This window comes from Sarcophilus harrisii, chromosome 4 (assembly GCF_902635505.1).
Source record: "Sarcophilus harrisii chromosome 4, mSarHar1.11, whole genome shotgun sequence".
In the NCBI taxonomy this organism is placed as follows: Eukaryota; Metazoa; Chordata; class Mammalia; order Dasyuromorphia; family Dasyuridae; genus Sarcophilus; species Sarcophilus harrisii.
In genome coordinates, this window is record NC_045429.1 from 237,352,634 (window position 1) to 237,378,313 (window position 25,680).

The following is a 25,680-nucleotide window of genomic DNA, read 5'->3' on the forward strand; positions in this document are numbered from 1 at the left end:
CCAGACAGAGGTAGCTCCCTTTTTTTTTCTATAATGAATAATTATTGAGTGGGAGAGCATTCTTAATTTTGTCATTAAGAATGGCAAAAGTCATTGCACTATCAATAAATGGGAATTTCACTTTTCACTAAAAATGTACTTTTTATTTGACAAGTGAGCTGGTATTCTACCAGAAGACTACCACTATACCTTCATTGCTATCCTTACTATAAATGAAATCAGAAGATTTAAAAAAAGATGCAGTTAAATTTCAGGAAAATAAAAAGAATGCATATTGGACAAAAGTAGACTGATATTCTCACATTCAACAAGGGGGTAAATTAACTTTTTAAAAATACGAATGAGCAGAAATATATGTGAGCTGGTCATATAGCAGGAGAGAGGAATAATGAACATACAAAATTATTACATGGGTATACATGAGCAGTTTCTTAAAATGAATTTACTCATATTAATTTTTTAAAATAATGAAAAATAATCAACTCATGTTGGCTAGATCCTCTATGGTAAAATTATGGAAGGGCATGCACAAAAATCACATAGGGAAAGGCAATATGAATAGCACATATTTGATATCATAGGAGAGTGTTCCCTGTTGGAGATTAATCCATTGAAGTATAAAAGTAAGTAATGATAGAATTGAAAAATGGCAAGAAAATGATATTCCTATTTGATATTTTCACAGACAAGATGGATAATGTAGACTACACAATCGCTCAGCCAAACTTTAAATTGACTGACTAATTAACTAGCTGAAAAAGTGTTGATTAATCTAATTCCTATAAACTTGGATAGGATTTCTAGTAGATTATCTTAGGTCTCTGTCCTTAATCAGATTCTATTCAGAGTGACTAATGGTTAAAAATAGGAATAATAACTTACTCATAAATTACAAAAACCTAAGAGTGACAACTAATGTTGAGTGACAGTATTTGAATTAAAAAAAAATCTTGATGAGGCTTGGACAATGAAGTCTGAAGCCAATAATATGGAATTTAACATGAATAAGGGAAAAGTTATATAATCAGTTTTGAAAAATTCATAAAAAGTACAGTAAGGAAAAGGTATAACTTTGTAAAAAGATAACCTACAAATGTATATTTACTATAAATTGTACTGATTAACATGGAAAAAAGAAAGTTATGTGATCTCTGAACCATTAATATTAGGCAGAATGTCCAAAACAAGGAAATGATAATCTTCATTCACTCTACTTTGGTTGGAACAAATTTGATTCAAAAACTATGTTGTAAGCATTAAGCTGTGTGCTAAGTCCTAATTCTCTTGGAGAATTAGAGATACAAAACCAAACATTTAACAGTTTCTGCCTTCATAGAGCTTACATTCTGTTAGAGGGTTATGCTAATTTTCTTAGGTCACATTTAAAGAGCACATTGACAAGCTAAAATAGATCTAGAATGTTGAAATATCATGTAGCAGGGCACATCAGAATTAATTAAAAACCTGATGATTTTCAGCCCAAACAGAGAAGTCTTTGGCAGAATCATAATAGATATTCTCAAATGCTTGAATGGTTCTTATATAGACAAAATTTAGTTAAGAAGACCAATTTCTTTTTTGCCAGGATATAAAACTATAACCAAATGGGTAGAAGTTATAAGAAAATAGATTTCAAAACAATATAAAAAGAACTTTCTAATGATTTATCAAAAAAAGAGCTGCCTCAGGAAAGAGTAAATTCTTCACTACTACAGATAACTTTAAGTGGAAGCTGTCTAAAAAGCCCTAAGAAATATTGCAGAAGGGATTCATGCACTAGGCAAGGAATGGACTAAATGCCTCTTGAATGCCTTCCATTCTTCATATTCTCTTATAGTAAGGAAACTAAGCATAAGCATTTAATTACATTAAATTTTTTAAAGTAGTTTTTTTATTTTATTATTTATTTATTTTTATTTTTTATTATTTTAAAATAACAAGTCATGAATTCACATATTGTTAGAGCTGCAAGGGAACATGATATGCTTCACATGTAGTTGAAAGAGAAAAGTAAGGCTGGGGAAATTCAAATGGCAAATCTAGATCACATAACTGTTTCCATTCAAATACTATCATATTTGAAATCATAAGATGCTTTGCAAGAGTGCCATAAATATAATTAGGGGCCTTATGATTTGAAAAAAAAATATTTTCAATCATTTAGGAAGTTCTTAATCAGTACACTTGAAATAAGATAATGCTAATTTTCAGGCATGTCAGAATATTTGATTTAGAGTACATTTATGGATATAGAAAAAAAAGACATTTGTTAAGTACTTATGTGCTATGCATTGTGCTAAGTACAAATATTATTTCATTTCAGCCTCACAACAACCTTGGGAAATAGGTGCTATTATTTGTCCCATTTACCTGAGGAAACATACTGGTTGAAGTTAAAAGACTTACTAAGAGTCAGGCTGGATCTGAAATCAGTCTTGCTGACTCCAGACCTAGTACTCTTATAGCTATAATAATACATTAATGCTGGAGAGTGAAAAGAGAACCGGTCCATTATTCAAAATATATGATATCTACTCCCATCTCTTTGACCAACTATCTAAGTGATAGTTGCTCAATCATCTCATTTCTTTACCTTGGATTTCTTATCTTTTCAATATGGGCCTAACTGATCTTACAATTCTATGTGGCATTTTGATATCACTGGATTTTGAAATTCAGTCATATTTTGTTCTAATGGAAATAGTCCAGATAGTTCAAATATTCCCCCCCACCACCAAGTTATTTATTTGCTTTTTTCACTTGGCTTTTTATTTACATTTGAAAAGCAGTAGGTATAATATTCTAGGGTTTCAAAATATCATTCACTATGCTTATGATTATTTATTTGTTGGAAAAGACAACTCAGGAAAAGTTGTAAAGCATTGTCCAAATCATATCTCTTGGCTTGATCCCTTAGTTCCTTTATCCCTTTTCTCATTGGTAATACTAGTATGAAACAGTAGCATAAAAAGAGCAAGATTCCTCCTTAAAGTTACTTTCTGCTATATTCCTTTGATCATATCATCTTTGAGGTTTGAATCTGATCCTAAAAAATGAGAGAGCTCAACTTACCCTTTCCTTCTGCTTTCTACATGGATGTATTAGGAGTGAGACTGGGGAAATTAAGGTGTCATTTGAAAAAAGAAGTTAAAAGGAGAAAGGAGGAGACAGTGACTTGAAGGAGTCATCAGAAGAGGAATTAGGAAGAACATGTAGAAGGTTAGTAGTTTAAAGCATGTTGCTTATTGAATGGCCTGCCTTTGTCTGAAATGAAATCTTTACTAAAAGGTTGTTCAGATTCTTAGGAAGTTGGGCAGCACTTCACAGGAAAACTGCCACTTGCTTATGATAGCATCCCTTGTTGAACATACTCTAGGTTGAAAGTGGTGTGGATGTAATTTTAGGTAATTGTTTAGTCTATTTAATAGGACAAGTAGCTTGGCCTCCCAAGGGGCATTCAATCAAATACAATTCCCAGATACTCTTGTTTTCTCTGTAGCAGATTAAATAAATGAGTACATGACTGAAAATGTATGCTAAATAAAGCCATATTTCAGTTCTGGTTTATAGTATATAAAAGAAATAATGAAGGGAGATGAACATATGAATCTTGCATTTCTCATGGTCTCCTGTTTCTCTGGTCTTTGGATAATGAAATGCCCCCCAAATATCTCTATAACCATGACTGCATTTTCTATGGATCATTGAAATGAATTTGAAAACAATTCTAGAATAAACATGTTTTTAATAAAAACAATTAGCAATTACTTATAATTAAGCTTTTGGGGGCTTTCTTTAAACCACTATTAAAATGCAAATGCTATTTGCTAGAGCTAAATTATTGTAATTTAGAAACTGCATGACTTCTTTAAAGTTCAAAATAGTATTACTATTTTGGCAACAGCTATATTACCTATATATATATATATATATATATATATATATATATATATATATGTAATATAACTATATATAAGTAAAATCAATAATAAATATAATCTATAAAGAGTAATATTTTGTCATTTATTAATAAACATCATTATATATATATATATATAATACACATGTACATGTATATAAATTCTATTTTTCAAAATTTCTGTTTATACCTTATGATTTGGTTGTTTATTATTTTTATATAAAAAGCTAGTAAACTATTTTCCCAATTGTGACTTATTGCACAAATTTGTTTAAAGTATTCTTGAAGTAGTTAAATGTTTCTTTTTCAAATACCACACAATTTTGGATTCCAGTTATTAATGTCTAGCTTTGCTTTGTACAAAAGCATTTCTGTTTTATTGAAACATAAGGAAACAATGACTGTCAAAGATTTGTAGCAATTTGATATAAAAAAGATAACTTATAAAAATTATAATTACTTAAAAAACTGGCAACCAGATATATATCCCACTATGAATATTGCATTTCTATGTGGGAAAATTATGGTTTTATTATTGCTATTTTACCTTGGAATATTGCTCGCGATCAAGTTCTTGGCTAGAACCAGACCCTGTTGTCTGCTTATAGCGATGTACTTTCATTTTCATCTGTCTTGTTCGCTCCTCCACTACTAAGCTTGCTGTAAAAACACACAATGGAAGCCCATTAAAAGATGAGGAACACCTTTTAAGAATTGAATGGATTAATATTTCTATGTTAATAATTTTCCAATTAAATAAAATATAGAAAGCTTACAGTACTATGTCAATCTAGAAATGAATGAAATCTGAATCACACAGGACTGGACACACATGTTAGTAACTTGAGAGAAATACCCTAAGTTTTGTTTGAATGGATATACTCTAAATGCTCATTAAAAACAATTATCTGAAAACAGGTTAATTTAAAATTTGTTATTCTATTAATCTGGTATCAGGACATCTATAGAAAAAAGAGCAAATTTGGATAACACATCATACAAATATGCACATGCATAGATGCATGAACATATACACTAAAACATTTCATTTATCTCCAGGAACTGTATCAAGAAAAGAGCATTTACTGTTCTGAGAGACATTTTATTAAATAATTAATTCTTACAGTAGTGAATTGTGACTCTTGGTCATTTTCTAGTAATGTTTATTTGTGTGCATATATGTGCATAAATATGTACCAGCTTATGCAATTGCTGATATTAGAATCATTAATGAAAAAAATGTCATTTCATTCTTATAGGCCTGATTGTTATTTTCAAATCAGATATGTGAAAAATTTAATTAAAATATGTGGTTTAAATGATTTGCCTTTCTTTCTTTAAATTACAACATAATTAAATTCATTCCTTTTTAACCTTTTCTTTCCTTTCTAAAGTAGCAATAGTCATTGAAGTTTGGGGAAAGATTACTCCATTGAAGACAACAGCTACTTTTTAAAATCATTATAATCATCAATAAGTATAATAATTATAGGGTTGTGTTCCCCTTCCATTTTTTTTTTTAACAAAGGAAGATGCAGTCTTGAAAAATCATGATTGTATATTCATTCCACTCTTCTAAAAACTCACACAGAACTCATTTGTTCAATCTATGTATATTTTTACAATTCAATTTATGTCAATTTTGAGGACTGCTTTATTTCTGTCAGTTACTGTCTTTTATATCTCTTTTGAATCCTCAATAGTACCTAGCATACAGTAGGAACTTTAAAAATACTTCTTGATGTAACTAGCTAGATAAGAAACCTTTTTTTGACATCCAGACACTTCAGAATACCAAAGAAGCTTTTTAAAATCATATTTTAAAAATCATATTTGGCTCAAATGACTGCTAAGTTAATCACATAACAGCTAATACTCTAGGAAAAAAAAAAGTCTGACTTTAGAGGTAGGAAGTTCTAGGTTCAAAACCCACCTTTAACATTGATCATCTGTGTGACCATGGGCAAACCATTTGACCTCTCTGATACTCAGCTTCCCCTTGCATAAAAGAGAGGTAATGACTGTAGTAACTCCCTCACAAGGTGGTTGTGAGTCTTAAGTGAGATAATGTATATAAATTGTGTTTTAATCATCTAAGAATTCTATAAATGCCAACTATTATGACCTCAGATTAAGCTCTATCAGATTAAGTTTATTATAGTCTATGCAATTGAAAGATGACCAAATTTCACAGAAATGAAAAATCTAAGAACGGGAAAAGACCTAGTCAGGCCATCTTATCCAATCCAATCATTAATGGAATTTCTATTATAACATACCTAACATGTGGCTATCTAGTCTTTTCTTAATTTGACTTTTTTGAATCCTCTATCTAGCCCTTACTACCTACATGACTTTGAATGAGTTACTTAAATGAAGAAAAAGCATTTATTAAACATGTACCATGTGACAAGTACTATATTGAGTATTAGAAGTGGAAATACACAAGATAGTCTCTACATTGAAAGAGCTTGTAGTATAATAGGAAGGGCTTATATACTAATATTTAACCTTCCTGGACCTGTTTCCTTATTTATAAAGTGACTCATGAATATATAACATAAGATCCTTTTGTATTCTAAATCTCAGATTTTCTGATTCATTTAAGTTTCAGAATTATGGTTCTACTGTTATACAACATTCTCAGGCAAGGGAACTTTGCTACCAATGCAAACAATCAGCTTCTCTGCAATTTAAAGTCTTATAGAGCTTTCCAAAACATTGAGAAGTCAAGTGACTTGCTCAGGGTCACATATGTCAGAGTTGGGATTTGAACTCAGTTCTCTCCTGACTTTGAAGCTGGTTCTAGATTATACCTCAGTATCTCTTCTGGTCATATCAGCAAAAGTTAAGTGCCTTTACTTATGATGCTACATGTGCAGACTTTCCTTTACCATATGGATAAAGGATTTAATATTAGCACTATCAGTGTAAGATGATGGAGAATATCAGAACTATCTTTATAGTGTCTTTTTTTCCCTTTATATCATTTCAAAGATTTCCAACCCATGATAAAATAGCAATAGCCCAAAGATCTTTGTTATACACATCACCCTTTTATGGAAGTGGATTTTGAAACCCAAGAATTATTAATGTACAGCTTAAGAATTTGGTGTCTCTTTTAGCTTTATTAAGAATTCGTTTTCAAAAAGAACATAAATTTAGTAGGTATTAAATAGGAATCTTAACCAATTCTGGATTTTTAGCCCAGTATCCCAGTTTGGTAAATTAAAGGGATTCTCTCTATCCATCTCACAATACTGAATTCTCTCTATTCATCTCACAATACTGATAAGTAGTTAAAGCAATGATCCAAACTTAATCAAATGATGACAAGATGTGGTGAAAGATGAATAAATTTTATAATATGCTATAATATATTGAATATAGTTAACATAATATATAAAACATTTAGAACAAATTAAATTTCCTGGAATTTTATGAGCATTGACAATGAAGGATATGAAGTGTGCCTTTATAGATACTCTGAAGATCTCAATGATGAGCGAGGGCAGAGAGAGAAAAGGTGAACATCATAGAATGTATGCACAAATAAAAAATGCACAGATTGCCCATAAACTCTTTTTCCTAAATGGGAAACAGTGCCTTTTGAACTTGATACTTTTTGATACTTATGGAATTTTTAGAACTGGTTAAGTCATAGCTCCTAATTACATGTGTGGAAGTTTACTTGGATGTGATTTTGTGGGCTTATCCCCTTCCACAGACAAACCCTTCTGTAATTGTAGGCTACAGGCCTCAAGTCAGTTAGACCTCAAACAGTTTGGATGAAATAATTCAATTATACAATCTGAAATAGCTTTTAATTGTGAATTTTTTGGAAGATTATGTTTACTTCATCTTATCTACTACACAGGGGTATTATGACGATCAAATAAGATAACATGCAAAGTACTTCATAAACCTTAATTATCATTAATTATTATTTTGTATAATTTTCAAGATATAAATGTCTTTCAAATGAAAGATTAAACTGTCAATAATCCCACTACTTTCCATATTTACAGTCATTTTAAAGAATTCCATTGTTAGCATCACTGAACAAATAGAAAATTAGGTAGCAATGAAGAGAAAAATTTACAAAGATGATGTATTTCAAAATCAGAATTAAGATTCAGAAATCAAGACAAGTAGCTATACTGATACAACATTATAAGTACTTATATGTTCTTACAAAAAGAATAGGGTTTGGAAAATTTTGGATCGATATATGAATCTAGTCTTGATTTTTCTGAAATCAGAATTCTAGGCCTATTAGATATTTGATCTACTATATTGTGGTTGTAATATAGGTGTGACATTTTTGAAAAAGTCTCCTCAAATTATATATGGCTGTTCTGAAGAATCATAGAAATGGTTTTTCCCATGAAAAATTTTAGTTTCTACCCTTTGATCCAGCAGTGTTACTACTGGGATTATATCCCAAAGAGATTATAAAGAAGGGAAAGGGACCTGTATCTGCAAGAATGTTTGTGGCAGCCCTTTTTGTAGTGGCTAAAAACTGGAAACTGAATGGATGTCCATCAGTTGGAGAATGGCTGAATAAATTATGGTATATGAATATTATGGAATATTACTGTTCTGTAAGAAATGACCAACAGGATAATTTCAGAAAGGCCTGGAGAGACTTACACGAACTGATGCTGAGTGAAATGAGCAGGACCAGGAGATCATTATATACTTCAACAACAATACTAGATGATGACCAGTTCTGATGGATCAGGCCATCCTCAGCAACGAGATCAACCAAATCATTTCTAATGGAGCAGTAATGAACTGAACTAGCTATACCCAGAAAAAGAACTCTGGGAGATGACTAAAAACCATTACATTGAATTCCCAATCCCTATATTTATGCACACCTGCATTTTTGATTTCCTTCACAAGCTAATTGTACAATATTTCAGAGTCTGATTCTTTTTGTACAGCAAAATAACGTTTTGGTCATGTATACTTATTGTGTATCTAATTTATATTTTAATATATTTAACATCTACTGGTCATCCTGCCATCTAGGGGAGGGGGTGGGGGGGTAAGAGGTGAAAAATTGGAACAAGAGGTTTGGCAAATGTTAATGCTGTAAAGTTACCCATTCATATATCCTGTAAATAAAAGGCTATTAAAAAATAAAGAAAGAAAGAAAGAAAAATTTTAGTTTCTTTAAAACAATGTTCTTACTATGATTGACTGGCCTCACTTTTGGAAATATTTTATCTTTTTCTCAAACCATTCTAATAGACTCACTCTTTCACCTGCTGATCTTTAGTAATTTTCCCTTACTTCCCTCCATTTTTTTTTGCTAATTTTGTATATCTCAATTAATCTTTCAATTTTCTATAGCTTCATTAATCCTATCTAAGAGCATTTGTGAATATATAAAAATGAGTTTCTTGACAGTAGTAGTTTCAGTTGAAAAGTTCCTTCCTATTTGGTCATTAAAGGCTATACTTTGATTAACTTGACATCATTGAGTGGTGATAGAAGCACCATGGGAGCAATACTGCAAAGACATACAGTATCAGAATTTTAACTGGTATAATTAATTAAGTTATTTTCCTAGCTACATACTAATTTAATATGTCCAATAATTTATCATCATATTTCATTAGATTCAAAATATTACAAGTTTTTTGTTGTTAGGTTGTGTTGCTTACTTTTCTAAAGTATGTTGGTATAAATTATGGATTATATATATATATACATATATATATATAATATCAAATAAAACAGATAAAATCATATATATATATATAGGTTTATCTGATTTTATTTCCTTAATTCAGTTGATTAATCTATTGAAATATTATCAAATACAGTAATAATAATTTATTTTGTGTTCATGATACTGCTTTTCATATAGAATGATGAAAAAGTACAGAATTATGTCTAAATTTGTATGTGAAAAGGAAAGTATATTTTGTCACATATTTTGAAAAAGGTCTTATTTTTCGAGAAAAAGTGAAATATTAATCATTTGACACTGAATTAGTGAAATAAAAAGGGCAAGAACACCAATAAATAGAAATAGAAATAAAATTATTTTAGTATAGCAAATATTCCCTAGTGTTTGCTCTTAATATTTTAGAAGATTAAAATTTGACTAATATATATATATATTTTATATATGTATATATGTATACACATGTGCTTTTTAAAAATTTAAAAATTGAAAGACAAAATTAAAAAATTAAAATAAACTCTCAAATTATAATACTTATTACATTTCACAAACTTTTTATCACCTTTAACATAAATACTTCAGTACTATAATATTCTGAGTGCTGCTCTTAATTTTTCCTTCTACTAAAGAAGATAGAGTTTCTTCAATATCTACCAAAATTTTATGATTTATTCATATCTTTTTCTACATTCACCATAGGAAATATAACCAATGTCCTGAGAGTTTTTCTTTCATTCTCTTCACATTATGCCTGGATCCCAATGGAATGATGGACAGGACATTGGTTATCCTTTACTCTCACTATATGATAGGTTCCTCATTTTTCCTTCTCATACATTTTTTTAATACCAATTTTTAGATTCGTTCTCCTTAATACTTTCCCATTGACAATATGTTGTTTTCTGCTGACTCTTTACATACACTTCATTTAATCCTATCAATTTCCCAAATAACTAATAGTTTACAAATAAATTTTCAAGGATTATGGTGAATTGAAAATCACAATAACTTCATAATTACATTACTCTGTATTAGACACATAACTTTTAAAGTCTTTGTATTTTTCTATATATGAATTTTATATATATTTACATTTGAATAATTTAAATAATTTAATTTTTAAAATCATTTTTGGTACTCAAATATTATTTGATACACTAAAATCTAAGTTTATTTTTTCATCATAATGTCTAAAAAAGTAAGGGCATTCATTTTAAACTGTATACTATTCATAGCATTCAATTTCCTATAGACATAATTTTATAATAACAGCTAAATAGATATGATTGGAATAAAAAAAAAAAAACAGTTCACATTCTTTCTCTGACACAGTACTTGGGTGACCATAAGCAAATAACTTAGAATCTCTATTCCTCCATGTGATTCTTTGAAACTATATAGTAGAGGAAGATTTTTAATATGCAAAATGATAGGAGGTCCTATATCACAGCAAAGAAAATACAGATCTGAGCTCTTTCTATCTCTGTCTCTTCTGTTTCTCTTACTTTCTTTATCTGTCTTTATGTCTCACTCTTACGTCTGGTATATCTACCAATCTGATACAGTTTTATCAGTTTTATTTATGGAAATCTACCTTCCCTGTGTTTTTTTACAGTGAACATTTTTTCCCAAGAGCCCAAGGGATTCTTTAATATGAATCCATGATACACTAAGTGCCATCTATATTTATGCCTACGTGAATATGTAAATCTTTTTGCAAATGTTCTGTAAAATGTTTCACTGTAGAGGTTTCAACACTGAGTGAAAGTTCAATGTTGAAAATAATGAAAAAAAAAAACCCACACTATTTGTACCACTTGTTTGAAGAAAAAGCAGGACCACAAAAATAGTACTGATTGATGTAAACTAATGTAACTATTGTTTCTTCTCAAAATCCTTTTTAATAACTAGTCATGTTTTTGAAAGTCTATGACATCAAATGAAACAGCTTTGTGTTTGAGTTCAGCAGCACACCAGGTATCCATTTTACCCCAAGAACCAGTTTAATTAAAGTCAGAATATATACATTTCAAAAAACTTGCTCAAAAAGTGATACATTATTTTTATCACACTGACTCATGAAAATAGTCTATCAAGGCATGATGACATAGAAGTATATATTAGTAAAGAAATACTTATACCTGATGAAAACAGAGAAATTTAAGTTAAAAAACATCAAAATGGAATAAATCTTTTCTGAATAGGTAAAGGAATAAAACAGTGAAGTAGGCCTTTGAAAATTATTTCTTAATAAATAATAATAATAATAATAGTTAACCTTTATATATTACTTAGTATGTTTCAGGCACTGTGCTAAATCTTTACAATTATTATCTGATGTGATCCTTATAACCACTCTGGGAGGTAGGTGCTATTATTATTATCATTCCCATTTAAATGATGAAGAAGTTGAGACAATCAGAAGTTAACTGACTTGCTCAGGATCACAGAGCTAACAAATTTCTGAGCATAGATTTAAACTCAGATCTTCCTGATATCGTCTGGCATTCTATCATAAATGTCATATATCTATCATAAAATATCATAAAATCATAAAATAATCTATCATAAAATCATAAAAAATCATAAAATATCTATCATAAATAAAATCTATCATATATTCTATCATAAAATGTCATAAAATAGAAAGGAAATAAATTTCCTAAAATAGTAGCAGCAGAGCTTCAAGGTTTTCAGTCTTACACATATGTTATCCCATTAGATCCTGTTAGGTAGCTAGGTGATTTAGGGGGAAGAATGCAAGATTCAAGAAGAGTTGAGCTATAACCTAGTTTCCTTCTAATCTTGTGACCTTGGACAAGATACTTTAATTTAATTTAATTTTAATTTAGTTTTAACAACTGTGAATGAGAATAATAATGTCATCACTCTCTCTTTATTGTTGTGAAGATAAAATAAAACAATATTTGTAAACTTCTTAGCACAATGCCTGGCAAACAGATATTATATAAATGCTAGTTATTAATAATGATGATGGTAATAATTAAATATGGGCTATTATCCCCCATCTTAACAGATGAGGAAACTGGTTCTGAGGAAAATTCTGAGCACACAAGTGCTCCTTAGGGTTACACATTTAGCAAGTGTCTGAGGCAGTCTTCCTGTTGCTAGTCTAAAACTATCCAATGAATCAACTATTTGCCTTGTAAATTTATATTAAAGTAAAAATCTGGTCTCTTTTAATATCATATCATATGCCTAACATACCATTATAACTGTAGCTAGTCAGATTATCCTATTCATGAAACCTTCTCCTTTAAAGAACTATTTCTGTGTGATCAGAATGCTGTTATTTTTCCATGAAAACACTGACTTTCATATTCACTCATTACCTGCTAGTACATGGGTCAAATTTCCTTAGTTCTTTCGTACTTTAAAACGTTATATCTTTATCTTAATAGTATTAGAGGAAAATGTTTTCAAATTTGTGACATAGCAATACTGAGCTTGAAGAGATACCAGAGGCCATTTTTTTTCAACTCTATCGTTTTACAAATGAGGAAACTGAGGTCAAATAAGGCAATTATTGAAGCTGCATAGTTAATAATTAGCATACTTTTGGCAAAATTTTATTTTTTCTGATATTTAAATTTATAATATTTAATATTCTCTTTTTTCTCTATCTTCAATTTAATAGAAATAGGAATAACAACTTCTGAAAGAAAAGAGTTATATTGTTTATATCTAATAATCTTCCCATATTAAAATATAGGGAAAAGATCATTGATACAAAGATTAGGAACTGCATGAAAACCTTATATAAAATCTTTAAATTTTTAAAAATAATATAAATTAACAAATATTTCCCTAAAATAGTCACACCACAACTACAAAATTAAATTGTGTATAATTTTCATTGAAATTTTATTTTTGTAATGTAAACAGTGACACTAATTCTCCTTATTGAAAAATTAATTCAATGAAGTTCATTAAGTCATGCATTATACTATTTACATAGAGTTGACTTAAATTGGGACCTGAGAAAAATCTAATAGCAGAAGCGAATGACAGCAAATCTGATGCTTAAAAATTGTTAGGTAGAGTGAGAAATGATAATTAAGGCTATTAATATTTAATGAAAATTCTTATGGAATTTTACATCTAGAAGGGACAGAGGAACTGGACATGGAGTCTGGAAGATCTGAATTTGAATTTTGCCTAAAACACTAGCTGTGCAATATTGCACAGGTCACTTATCCTTCTTTGATTCAGTTTTATTTTTGGCAAAAGGGTCTCTAAGACCCATTTCAGCTCTAAATCTGTTTTACTGTGATCTAATGGCCAACTAAATTGAATCTTTACAAGTTGAAGAAAATTAGTTGAAATGAGTTATTCATAGTCAGAAGGATAAAACTCAGGTTTCCTAATTCTGAAACCAGTGATTTGTATCTAAAATGTAATCCAGCATATAGTAAGGGTTGCATAGATTATTCTGTTCATTTGTTGCAGCATTGGGAGGAAGGGGATCCAGAATGGTAATTTGATTAATCTAGAAAACTCCCTAAAAAAGGCTCTTCCCCTACTAATGGGGGCACTTTTCTCCAATTTATTTCTTGGTACACTTAGATGTTAAGGCTTGCATAGACTTGCATAGACATAATTGCATAGACAGAATTTGTTAGAGATGGGAGTTCATTGTGGGTATGGATTTGGAACCCAACTCTTTATTTGTTAAGTTGCTCTTTTGGTCATTGGGTAATTTCAGTTGTATCTGATTCTTTGTGACTCCATTTAGGATTTTCTTGGCAAAGATACTGGAGTGGGTTGCTCTTTCTTTCTCCACTTCATTCATTACAGCAATTTTATTATCAGTCCAATGTGCATTGCCAGAAGCAATTAAACATAACAAATGATTAAAAGAAAGAAATATACTGAGATTAATTAGGAGTCAAAGATGAGAAGGCTTAGTCAACTAAATGAGCTTAGATCTGAAATAGTAGGTTGCTAATTCCAAAGTAGGGGCAAAAGTAACAGACTGAAAATGTTAAGTTCTAGGATGTTCTCTCCTAAAAGGAGCAGATAACAATAAATTTTTTTTACATAATCTGAATTTAAAATATCTTATTGTCATGGCCATTAATAGAAATTTGCAGTTGTTTCCTCTCCCTCCTCAATTGAAATGCACAATTTTCAAATTCACAGATGATTAAATTTGCCCATTTGGATTTTCCCATTTGTAGAACACATGGAAAATCTTAGTCGATAATTTCCTTGACTGTTTTATTGTTGTTTTACTAGACAAACTATATCCTTCTATCATAAATGATCAGATGTAAGGAATCATTAGGTAAAAGGAATTCATCACATACATTTCCAATAATGTCATAGGCTCCAGGCTACTTTTTCCATTAAACAAAGAATTTCTCATACTCCTTTTAATTTTGTCTGTATAATACAAAGTCCTGTCATATCAACAAATTCCCATCAATACAATTATCTTAACAATATCCTTAGTTACTCTAACATGTACATGTGTATGTAAAAATACACATAAACACATAGACACAGAGAAAGGACTTAAAAATTATTTGAACTTATAGAAATGCCAATTATTTTCCTTGTAAAAGATATTTCAATTTGAAAGAACATAAAGTAATTTCGAGTTTTTTTTCCATTAGATGGATTAATATTTATGTTGAACCAGAAACTGATTCAAAGTAATAAAAATCTTACCAGGAAAATTTAAAAATGGATTGTGAATATATATATATATATATATTTATTAGAGATACTTCATTTTTTGGACTCTAAAAGATGCAAATTTAATTTAGTAAAATTTTTAATGGAATATTTTCACTTTGTGAGGTATCCTACTTAGTCCCATACACTGACATACTAGTCATTGAATCCTAAATTACATATCTACATTTTGTCTTAAATTAATGATTTTATTAAACTTATTTTGCTAAGTTATTTAAATCAGTCCCTGAAATTCCTACAATGATTTATTCTTCCAAGGCCCTGGGTTTTTTCCCTTTTGTTTAGGTAATTAGGACTTTTTAACTTGTGAGTATACTATTAGATAAATGATTTTTAGGAGTACCACCTAGAAAAAAACAACTTCAGAACCCCTCTACTCAGGATTATGCAGGAACCAGCTCATATTGGTTCAAGAGAGCCAGCCAAGAGTTAAATTTTCATATTAAACATTGACTAGAACATCCTTACATGCTTCTATTCCTAAATTATTTGTTAATTTCAGAATAAGTCCTTCTTCAGTCCTTTTACACTTTCTACAGAAAGGGGGGCCGTGTAGGCAATATGGATGATCACAGAGTAAACAAAAAATGTCAGCTCTTATTAAGGGATATATCACCCATGCTGAAGGGAAATAAATGTTTAGTCAACAAACTCAGAAACTACTCATCTTTGAGTATGCAAAACCTCTAAAAGTTTTAAAGGTTTGCTTGACTTAATGTTTGGAAAGCATATAACTTTGAGTGTACCAAAGGAATTTCTGGGTGCAAACTCATTTTTTCAATGCAGATGATAAAAAAATAACTCATCAATGACTTAGAGTTTCACTTATCAGAGAAAACTCTTCCTGTCTCCAAGTATTTGTGATATCATACGGTATTTTTTTTTAGGATGCATGCGCGCGCACACACACACACACACACACACACACACACACAAACACTGCTCAGTAGGGAAATGGTCTTAGAGTCACAAAGACTCACCTTTATTCAACCCTCACCTCTGATACAACTATTTGTGTCATATAAGGCAAGTTATTTAATAACTCAGTGCTCCAGTAAACTTTCTAAGATTAAAAGTTGCAAGGAAACTGATCTTAAGTGCTAAACAGTTTCTTTACCTAAAGTTTTCTATGCTACCAGTAATAGCAGTTTGATGGCACTTTAAGGTTTGCAGATGAATTATAAACATCTAATTTTATCCTCAAAATTCTATAAGGTAAATACTATTATTATTCTCATTTTACAGATGAAGAAACTAAAGCAGACACATGTTAAGTAACTTTCCCAGAGATACATATTTAGTAAATATCTGAGGCAGTATTTGAACTCAGGTCTTTCTAACTCCAAGTCCAATGTGCTACTTAGCTGCATTAATGAAACAAGAGATGCAGACCTAAAACAAACAAAATCCCTCAAATAATGCTATTTAATTTTTAAAAAATCTGAAAAGAGGGAGAAAGGGATCGTGTGATACCAAATAGTTTTCAGTGAACTTATTTCCCTTCTAAGTACTGAAAAGATGCAGTAAAAGCTTGGTTGATCAACATATTTATGTTATCATTACAAGGGAGACTGAGACCATATTCAAACAGCCATCCCTAAACATTTCTATATCAGTATCCTCTCACCAATCTCATACAATAAATGAGAAATCCCAAGGTCAAGAAATTTAAGCAACTTCTGTTATATTGTGATATGCCCTCAACAGAAAGAAAAAAAAAAAGCCTATTGCTTTCATCCTGTCTTTTTTTCCTTTCACTAGACAACCATTTAGCTAGGAACCAACTTGAAATTCTTTCAGTTGTTAAATCCTTAAATATTAGCCATTATTTTCAAAGCATATTCCCAGTAACAGACTTTTCAGAGAAAGCCAGGTCATATAATCTGTCAGTTTGATGTAGTGCCCCCTTTTTAATGCAATTAAGGTCAGTGCACATACACTAGCATGAATTCATTAACTAGACATAATTGCAGTGTGATTATAGTTATCCAGTTAACAATGAGATGGTCTAAAGGGACTATCTGAGGAAACACTTTTCACTTTGTTCACATACATGAATTTAATCTCATTAAGAGATCCTATGCTTATTTGCATATATTCTGAGGTTGCTAGCTCTTAAAGCAAAGAAGATCAGCTAATTTGCTAAAATGTTCCTTATTAAATAAATTGCATTTTTACATTGAGAAAGTCTAGGATCCTTTTACAAAATCAGGTTGATTTGTGATTATAATTCTTACAACTTTATTCTTTCTTAAAATTGAAACATAAAAACAACCCTGTCTTAACATCTTTGTTTCTTTCGACGGTAGTAACATCCTTCCAGTTATTCAGATTCATAACTTTACTGTTATCTTAGTGTGCTACTCACTTTAAACATCAGTTGACAAATCTTGTCATATCTCAACTCAAAACTATCTTTGACATTTATCCCCTTCTCTGTATTTATATGGCTACTACCCTAATTCAGGCCCTCATCATGTATCACCTGAGCTGACTGAAGTCTCTTCTCCAGTTCTATCTTCCACAACTACCAATTAGATTTTCCAGAGTGCAGGTTTGACTGTCTACTGTACTTAATAAATTCTAGTGGCTCTCTGTTGCGTCTAGACAAAATATTAAATATTCTATTTATTATTTAATATTCTTCATAACCTTGGCCAATATACCTTTCCAGTTTTATTATACATGATTCTTCTTCCTACATTTTATGGTTCAATTGAACTTTCTTCCATTATCTTCTATATGCTCCCAATGGCTTTTGAACCTGGCTGGATATGCTTTCTCCTTCCTTCTGAGACCTATAATTCCTCCTTTCCTTCACAATTTGGGTAAAACACAGTTTTCTAAATAAACCTTTCTTGATCTCATCTACTTATGTTCCCTATCAACAAGTTATTTTCCATTTTTGTTATACACGTTTACATGTCTGTAATACATCTCCTTGAGGAGAGAGAGTGTTACATTTTTGGTTTTGTATCTTCAGTGCTCAGTACCTGACATATAGTAGGTGTAAAATAAATACTTGTTGATTAATTATTTTTTCTTTCTCAAGTGATGTTTTTTTTAACTTTATAAAGTTTAATTATCTTTATGTATATGTCATTATAATACAGTATAAATTGTACTATATATTAGTCCAGTGCAACATCCCATAAATGAAATTGGTATTTTTAATAAACTTCTATTGATGTGATAAAAAAAAATGTTTCTTTTGATAGTGTTTTTTATTCACCTTTACCCTTAAGTCACAAGGAAATCATCTGTAAACCAGTTTCTGATTCTATTTTTACTTCTTACCAGAATTTTGAAGCATTCTCAAAATTACATTTGTAGGCTTTATCCAGTTTTTCAGAAAATATAATATAAGAGTTGCAAAGGAGAAAAAAACATTATTTTTAAACTGAAGACTTTTAAGAACTCCTACCTATTGGAACATTTTGGTGTTTCACAGCCATGATGTTGCTATACAATAGGCTGTTAAAAGGGAAACAGAGATATGAACATTGTTAGTTCCTCTTTCCACTTACACATCTCTAGAAGATGACACACCCCATTCATATAGTTTCGATATATTTCACCAAATGGAATAAAATGTTCTGGAGCAAGGGTACCATTATAATTTGCAGTGATAATATTGTAAACTGCATGACAGTGACCATTATGATGGTGGCCTTTGTGGCCTTCCTCCATGGCATAAGTATGGTATTCTTTATCATAGTAAGATTGAGAGGGATATTTTAAGCAATAGATTCATGACTCTACTGTCTCCCTAAGAAATGCTGAAAAATTTGAAAACTAAAATGATGACTCTGGAGACATACTTTAGCATATGGCACACACTGACTACAGAGTACCATTAGTCCATAATCTTGACCATAAACTTAATTTATCAGTCTGAAACCAGCAGGAAGACTTCTCTATGCTGAATCTAAGTCTGAAGATCCAGCATGTGTTCTGGTAAAGAGATTGTATATTTTGTAGGAATTTCAGGCTAAAAAATATCTTTTCCTACTCCAAGTCAATTTGGACCTCAAAACTAACTCATAGGGTCATAGGGTTTATGGTTCAAAGGAAGCTTAAAGATTTAGTATAATCCCTTCATTTTAGAGGTATGAAAACTGAGAACCATAGAGGTAAATTAATTTGCCCAAGACTTTACAAGGTTTTTAAATATTTCTGGTCTTTTGACTCAATACCATACTGCCTTGCTTATCTTTTTTTTTCATTTTCCAATCATAAATTTTGGTTAATATGTTATAGATTTATTTAAAAGGCAGCTTGATTTTGTTACTCTAAACATAGAGCATTACTTTAAAAAAATTCTTTCTGGGATTCTGAAGTGAAGTATTAAAGTCTAGCATTTCTCCAATAAAGTTTTCATATTAACTATAATTAAAGGTCTCTATACCTTTCAGTTGCATTGGGCCTCACTTTACTCCTTCTGAACCCAAAGGACGTGTGTTCCTTCCATGTACTTTAATGGGAAAGGCAGAATGCACAGAAAGCAGTGCAAAACCATGGGAATAAAAAGAACACATCATCTAGTGATACATTTGAAACAATGCTGCTAAGAAGTATGGTGTAACAGAATTTAAAGCATTCAAATAAGGACAGCGATGCATTCATAATATTGGTATTTCTGGAGGACTTTATGTTAGTAAGGGGAAAATGGGGATGTTACAATAGCACTGAGAAATTAGCACTCAGAAATACATTTCTCATTTTAGCTATATGTTAATAAATTTGCAATTGTCTTTTCTGTGCAATGAACATTAAAAAGTGGTAGGTTGCAATTTTCACATTTTGAAAATCCATACCAAAACCTTTGGTTCTTCTCTTTATATGAGGAAAAACACAGGCAATATATAAGAAGCACATAGAGCACCAAATGAATAATCTGGAAATAGGATGTTATTTCAGACAAGAATAAAGAAGAAATCAAATACGAACAGATGTTCAATAATTTGTTATTGAACATGGTTATTGCAACCATTTGGAGGCAATGATTGTAGACAGGCTATAGGCAGGCACAGACACACATTCTTAGGAGCATGTCTGGATTATTAATTACGATAACTTTCTGCTCTCCTTCTGTACCTGATTGTGTGGTTCTTGAAGAAAAAGGTGAGACTCAAATAAATTCTTGATCAATAGTGAAGGAGTAAATGGAATTAATATCGACTCTTTTATTATTTTGATAAGGAGTTTCTTATTACACTGAAATGCTCTCTAATTTATCTGAATTTAAAAATTCATATTAATGAATAAATGTATATTTATGAAAAAAACTGATTTTAATTCCCTAAAGTAATAGTACTTTCTTCAAGAGTTCATCTATCTACTCATATACACTGATAATTAACACTGAATAATCTATTCAATCCTTTTTAAAGAAATTAAGCCTTCCAAATATATTTCAAATTCAAAAGCAACAATGATGAACTGGGTAAATAATTTTCAATTTAAATTATTCTGTTCATGAAAATTTCAACTTTTTATAATTCAAAAGAGCAAGGTTACAAAATACCTATTACATTTTATAATGGAAAGGTAACAATGTTAAAGGGATAGAGAAGTTACATTAATATTTACCTTTTGAGGAAGAGCTATATTTGTCTTGTTCTTCAATGAATTAAATGCACATAATGATGGAAACAAAAGAAAGAAATCAGCAAATTTATAGTTAGACAAGGAAATGTGTAATAAGACAATGACATGAACAATAAAATATATATATATATATATAATGTATAAAAGTGGTATGATAAGTTGTAATGACAAACCATGAGATGTCAAAGTTGAGGCAGGATCAAATATGGTATTTAAAATAACCAAAGAAGGGATGATGGAACCTACTGTCTTCAAACAGACTTTAGCAAAGTCTTCAGAAGATGTCAAATGAAATCATAAAATGAAGAAGTGAAAATGTATTTAATCTAAAACAAAAAGTTCATGAAATTTCTCTTTTATCTTTTTGGGAGGGAACCTCATAATTTTCTAAATTTCTAGATCTTTTTGAAATGTAATATTAGATTTTTCATGGGAAAATATTTGTTAATTTTTATAATAGTGATTATTTGTTACATTATAATATTGATTATTTACATTTCATGTTAATAGGAATTACTATTTTCTAGTTAAGAGACTGAATCACTCCCAGCCCATCTAAAATATGTATTAGTGGTCATCAATAATTTGTCAAATAAATTATATTTTCCTTACTTTATCACCAGCAATATCTCTACATTATGAAGATTATTCTTTAATATTATTTAGAAAGGAAAAATATTCTGTATAAAGTAAGAAATGGTGAAATTCTGTGTTTTATTTAGGTCTTACTAATTGTAGTAACAACCAGGTTTCATAAGCTGGTATTTAATTCACCAGTGTATCCATCAAAAACTTGGTCTTTATAAAGCTGTGACTCAAGACAAGAGATCTACTAGTATAGATCTACTGGACAAAACCTTTGAACTGAAGTGATGAAGATGATGTGGGCTTCCAAATTAGATTAAACACTCATTTTCCTCCATCTTTACACCAAAAGAATATGATTATGCATGTAAAAAAATCATTATATTCTCTGGTCCAGAAAAGTCTTTCAAGATGTTATTATAAGAAATGAACCATGTGGTATCCTATTCACTCCTTTGCCTTAGAATAATGTCAGTATAAATCCAGGAAGTGACTACATTCTTGGGCATCTTCCCTCTGTGTACTTCTGTATGGGAAAATATTACAGTAATGCAGCTATGCTTTATTTAATACCATCTCTAGAAACTATATGAATAACAACTCTTCTATTTTTTTTCAAGTCTACTTTTTACTAATTATAAACTTCCATTATGTTATAGACCAATATTGTAAAACCCAATTAAAAACTGGGACCACTAAACCATATATAAGGATTCTTGCGGGCTAAATATTAACTTAGAAAACCATATCTTATTGTTAACTATGTTTTATTGTATTTTTATTTATTTTGTTAAGTGTTTGTTAAATATTGCATTTTAATTTGAGATAGGCTTCTCACAGGAGTGTTGTGGTATACATGTGACCAGTATGTTTGAAATCCCCAGAATAGAGCAATTCTCATCTAAACTCTGAACTTTGTGGAAAACATAATTTAATTTGAAACCAGGTTGAATATAACAGTCTGTAATGTTCTATATAAATCGACCATTTATATGGCAGTTGAATCAAATTGTTAGGTATTAAAGCCCATAAACTAATATAGTTTCCTATTTCAGCAAATTATTTTAAGAGGCTCCAAAACAAGTTTTATGGAAAAGAAGAATTAATTGAATTCTTTCAAAGAATTGTATTAATTGTAGCCTTTAGCTTTTTCTTACTAATAACAAAGATTTGTCCTAAAGTATGAGAAAAAATTTCTTGAGTGGATTATCTCACTCAAGAAAAAATAGACATATAGATAAATATTCTGAATTCTCCATCAAAAAATTTGGGAACAACAAAATATATAAATTTAGAGGGAAATCATTTAAGAATGAGAATACTCTGCTTTGATAAGGAGTCAAAATTAGGAACATTACCATATTTGTTCCAAGAGACTTATAAAAAGTGAGTCTAAGAAAAGTTAACTAAGTGCAGTTGTCATATAAAATTGTTTTCAAGAAACGAAGGAAGAAAGGAGGGAAGGGAAGGAAAGGGGGAGGAAGGAAATGAAAAAAATTGTTAGCACTGAAATTCAATAAGTGTAATGGACTCATATGGATTCATGATTTTACTAATGTAAAATGCATTTACGGGGAAAAACAGAACACAACAAAACAAGAACTTCTATAAACAGACCAGCATCTTTTTTTGAGTTGTCTTAGAGTACTGAGAATTTAAGTGATTTGTCCAGGTCACACAGATAGAATGTATCAGAGGCAGGATTTGAACCAAAGTCAAAGCCAGCTCTCTATCCACTGTCATACTAACTTTTATCATGTAAACACAATCAGTATTATTCTCTTTGAGAAGCTAAATATTTATATGTGTATGTGGGTATGTATATATGATTATATAAAAATTGCCAGAAAATAAATCAAAAGTGCATTCATAGGAAAGAATAATGGATACCATCCCAAGTTAAATATCATTTTAATGAATTGAAATATTTAATAAATTTTATAATTGCATCAGAATTGATTACTCAGACATTTAATATATATATATATATATATACATACATATATATGTATTATCAAGAAACTAAAGACTTTTAATACTCATTCAGGAATATATTCATAAAAAAGACATGCCAAGTAAATTTTGTTTTATCATGGGATTTCTTGGGATTTCACTGTCTTGAGCACTTTGAAATTGTCTACCAACATTTATCTTTAACATATCAACAATGAGAACAAATTTAGACTTAGAGGTTTTTTTTTGTTTTTTTTTTAAGAAACCTTTGATATCACAATATATTTACAGCAGTTGTCATTTAAGAAAAGGTAAATCTCTATGACTGCTGAAGACATAAATCACTGAAGAAATACCTAGCAACATCAGACAAGAACAAAAGTTTTAAATATAACAAGATAAGCCTGTAAAACTAAAAATTAGAAGAAAAACCCCAACCAATTTATTCAGTCATTCTTGTTCTTCCACTCAGCGCAAACCTGACAAATTGATGAATTTCTCTGCAAGACATCTGTGAATATTAATATCATGAACAGAAAATATTCAGTTTTTATTAAAAAAATGTTATTTTTCCCAATGGAAATTTGAAATATATACCCCTTGAATCTGCAATAACAATTCTTAGTTTTATGGCAATTGTTTCATCATATATGATCAATATGTAGTGTAATTATTTGGTATCAGATTTTTAGAATGCTTGATTTACAAGTGGAGGAAATGCAAAGAATTTCTAACAAGAATGTCATTTAGTACTAAATATTTGATAATATAAAGCTGATAACTCATGATGGTAGCTAAGCACTAAATCTAATATCATTCTTAAATTAGCAACAGGAAAACATCAAAAGATATGACAAATCAAGTCTTCAATTGTTTTTAATATAAATATAAAAGAATAATTAGTTTTACTTTTTTTAAAGAATGAATTTTTCTAAATGGTCTTCAAAATTCAACAACCTTTTGACATAATCTCTTATAAAACATAATGAACAATAGACTTTAGATAAAACTATGAAGACATAATTAAAAATAAAAATTATTATTTCAGAAAGTAAAGTCCAATTCCACAAAATTACTCATTTCCAAAGGAGGCCCTATTGTCCCCATCTGTTATATATGACCTTGAAGTATGGTACATTAACACATATAAGTCTAGGGTTTTCTAGAACCAGCATTCCTCTTTACCTATTATACTTCTTCATATGCATTATGATATCCATTTGAAAAATCAATGTATGTCTTTTATTAAACCTTTGATTTTTGTTTAGGAACAGATTCTCTAAGCTGGCGGAAATTTGAAAAGTCATCTAGTTCAACCCATATTTGTGTCATGATGTTTTAAATAAAGCAGTTTTACTCTTAGCTATCAATCATTGTAGTCCAACATAAAATAAAATACATAAAATTCAGAAGAAAAATACCAAAATAATTAAAATATATATAATGAAAGGTGACATACCAAGAAATGCCATTAGTCAGACCAGAAAGTGTACAAAGTAAATTGATAGTTTCCAACTTTCTAATGCAAAAGTCCAGCCACATTTCAATATATTACATAATCAGTTCTAGTACCACCCTGTAGTTAGCATTTAAATGAAAGGAAGAAATCCTAAACATGGAATAAAAAACAAAATGAAATTCAGCTATGGTAGATACTGATAAGCGGAAAAATATTCAGCATTTCAACATTGTACATGTTTTCTGTTAAATCTATTTTGAGTTAATCAGGATATTGTTTTTATAATTATATAAAGATACCTAGTCATAGTTTTTGTAAATTGATTATCAAACACCTACACCCAGTCTATTTAGGAAAAAGCATCTAGATTTCAATGTTCTTTCATCACTATATACCAACAACAAACATCATCCATTTAAAACAATAATTAGTTCCATGTATTTTTTTCAAGAATCAGCAACCTCATTTTCATCATACAAGGCATTTGACCTGTATGATTTGGATATGACTTCATTTTTTTTTTTGACTTTTAAAAAACCAAACTATATACATTATAAAATATAACATATACACTAGAAAATACTATAATAATATGAATTTTTAAAATTGAATTCAAAATCCAGTCACATCCACTGTTTGATGCTAGCAAATACTTGTAAATCATAATCCTCATCAAGGAAATAGTCATTTAGCACTAAAACCAAAACCAAAACCAAACCAAACCAAAACAAA

At 29.9% G+C, this 25,680-nt stretch overlaps 1 protein-coding gene across 29 annotated transcripts in view; it reads right to left on the minus strand.

The window, feature by feature from the left end:
• Positions 1-25,680, minus strand: part of RIMS1 (regulating synaptic membrane exocytosis 1) — a 695,397-nt gene that overhangs the window by 128,513 nt on the left and 541,204 nt on the right. For 12 of the 29 annotated variants that reach the window (XM_031964636.1, XM_031964632.1, XM_031964633.1 and 9 more), the window contains 2 exons: positions 20,934-20,963; positions 4,467-4,579 (listed from right to left, as the gene is read on the minus strand). The exons of 6 other annotated variants lie outside the window; for them this stretch is intronic. In XM_031964636.1, coding sequence (XP_031820496.1) covers positions 4,467-4,579; positions 20,934-20,963 — 143 coding nt within the window. Of the gene's footprint in view, positions 1-4,466; positions 4,580-18,765; positions 18,816-19,749; positions 19,816-20,933; positions 20,966-25,680 lie in introns of those variants that run through there. 11 more of the 29 variants (XM_031964638.1, XM_031964635.1, XM_031964631.1 and 8 more) reach the window with 4 other exon arrangements.